General features: G+C 36.5%; 1 protein-coding gene across 1 annotated transcript in view; it reads right to left on the bottom strand.

The window, feature by feature from the left end:
* The window catches only part of LOC119575685 (protein lin-28 homolog), an 86,946-nt gene extending 85,111 nt beyond the window's left edge, over positions 1-1,835 (bottom strand). Inside the window, exons 1-2 of the mRNA XM_037923311.1 lie at positions 1,824-1,835; positions 865-1,116 (exon numbers count right to left, since the gene is read on the bottom strand). Coding sequence (XP_037779239.1) covers positions 865-1,116; positions 1,824-1,835 — 264 coding nt within the window. The remainder of the gene's footprint in view (positions 1-864; positions 1,117-1,823) is intronic.
* Between the last annotated feature and the right edge of the window lie 665 nt (positions 1,836-2,500).

The following is a 2,500-nucleotide window of genomic DNA, read 5'->3' as shown; positions in this document are numbered from 1 at the left end:
CCTGAAAGTCATAAATATTACGAGAAATTTTAATGCTATGTTCTCATATCAACAACGTATGGAACGGTTTCATTAACATCTACAATGTGATCAATATGTTTTTATTCAATAAATTAAATATCAAACATTTATGTCATCTCAACATCATTCTGACAAACTATTTAAAAAAAATCGTGTTTTACTTCTACCTCCCCCCCCCCAAAAAAAAAAGGAAGAAAAAAAAAAAACCCACAAAGTATACCTGCTCTTCTAGTTGATAACTCTCTCCTAAAATATAACCTAAAATAGTGTGCAAATAACCATCGCCGCTGTAATTTTAGCCTCCTCGTTTCAGAGCATCGACAAAACATCTGTGTCCGTAGTCACCGTGTTTATAAACACAAACATCCGATTAACGCATAATCCCGACTTGACACGGATCCAGGTGACCAACCCTTTAATCTAAATAAAAGATCTATAAAACACACACAGAAAGGAAATAAATCCCCTGACAGGAAAGAGAGAGAGAAAAAAAAGAAAGAAAGGAAAATGTGGTCGAGCACAGAGAAAATAATCATACCAATCCTTATGAAAAAACACTGCACCAGAAAACAATGAACGAGAAGAAAAAACATTACGTTAGAACACACACACACACACACACACGCACGCACGCACGCACGCACGCACACACACGCACGCACGCACGCACACACACACACACACACACACACACACACACACACACACACACACAATCCCCATGACAGAACACACCTGAAAACAACAAAAAACAGGAAAACAAATCCCAATGACATTCAACAACTGGAAACAAGCAACACCAACAAACAACAAAGCAAAACAAGAACAGCAACACGCACTTACCTGGTGTACGAAGACATCTTGGCCTCCGTCGTCCGGGCTGACGAAACCCCAGCCTTTCGCTACATTGAACCATTTACACCGTCCTGTGCGCCACCTCCCCACCTCCCCTGCGGAACAAGGAAACGGGCTGTTAGGAACGTAAACTGGGTCATTTGAACTTGATGTTTGAACCTTTGAACATTTGAGAACTAGAAATAATATCTTAGGGTTTTGAGAATATGAGTATGGAAGCAACTTTTGAACGTTTAAGTGCTAGAAATAAGAAATTGAGGGTTTGACAATAGTATGATATCGGAAACTTTGAATACATGAGCTAGAAATTAGAACTAGGATTTAAGAATATTAATATGCAAGGATAGTGGAACTTCTGAATATTTAAATTCTACACAAAGAACTTTAAGAATATTTGGTTATTACAACATTGAGATATACTACTACATAGGAACATAAATTATATTGTTATATTAGAACGTAAAGGATATTAGAACATTATAACATTTCAATTTAATATACATGAATATTATCGGTTATATTGTCCGATATATTGCATTTATAGTATTTTAATCCAAAGAATATATAAAATGCATGAATACAGCGTCTGGGCTATGATGAAAGGTTGTAAACACTGAGCAAGAGAGGAAGAAAACAATAATTTAAAAGAAAGACGAAGAAAAGAAAATATGAAAGAAAGAATACATCTATATATTCATGTATGTACTATATACATACATACATACATACATATATATATATATATATATATATATATATATATATATATATATATATATATACACACACACACACATACACACACACCATAGTCTTGCATTGCATAATACTAATATAAAATATTAATCCTCCCTGTACGTTCTTCTGAAAAGCGAACGAACGATTCTGAAACCGGCACAACAGCGGCCATAACATAAGCAAAGTGACGGCGATACTATTATTATCACCTGCTTGGCCATATTATCCGGTAATGACACCTCGAACGGCCGGATACGCGAGCAAATGCTAAAATGTGCGCTGACGTTTTGGTACGATTACTTACATAATTCGATTATATGACCGGATGCATGACTGGTCTCACGGACGGTTATCACGACAGTTTACTTGACTTTGATGACAAGATGCGCGAGAGATTCCGTTTTCTGTTGGTCGGTCGGTTTTGATGGGGGGGGGGGGGATATGACAACAGGGGCTTGGGTATTTTCGCCTGGTTTTATTCCTTCTCTGCCTTTGTGTTCGTCTGTATGTGATGTATATGAAAATTTGGAGTCTCTTTCTGTTTGCGTGTCTCTGTCCCTCAGTGTCTGTTTGTCTCTTTGTTTACTCGTCTCTCTCTCTCTGTATTTATAATATTATCAGAGTAAATTATCGTCAAAATTTCCATTATTTTATCTTTGAAGGTAGTATGAGTAGTATCATTAAAGTAAAAGTAAGGGTTCGTATAAGTGTTCGAACTCATACGAAAACGGTATTGGTATTTCGCACTGCTATAAATGCTGGTATTGATTTCAACGCTGGTACTGGTACTATTCTTAGAATTTTATTTGTGATCATTGTATCGACATCAGTAAAAACAACAACGACGTTATTTGTATCATCATCAGTAGTACAGAATGGCCGTAGC

Source organism: Penaeus monodon, chromosome 7, assembly GCF_015228065.2.
Source record: "Penaeus monodon isolate SGIC_2016 chromosome 7, NSTDA_Pmon_1, whole genome shotgun sequence".
Classification (NCBI taxonomy): Eukaryota; Metazoa; Arthropoda; class Malacostraca; order Decapoda; family Penaeidae; genus Penaeus; species Penaeus monodon.
This window is presented reverse-complemented; position numbering and strand designations above follow the sequence as displayed.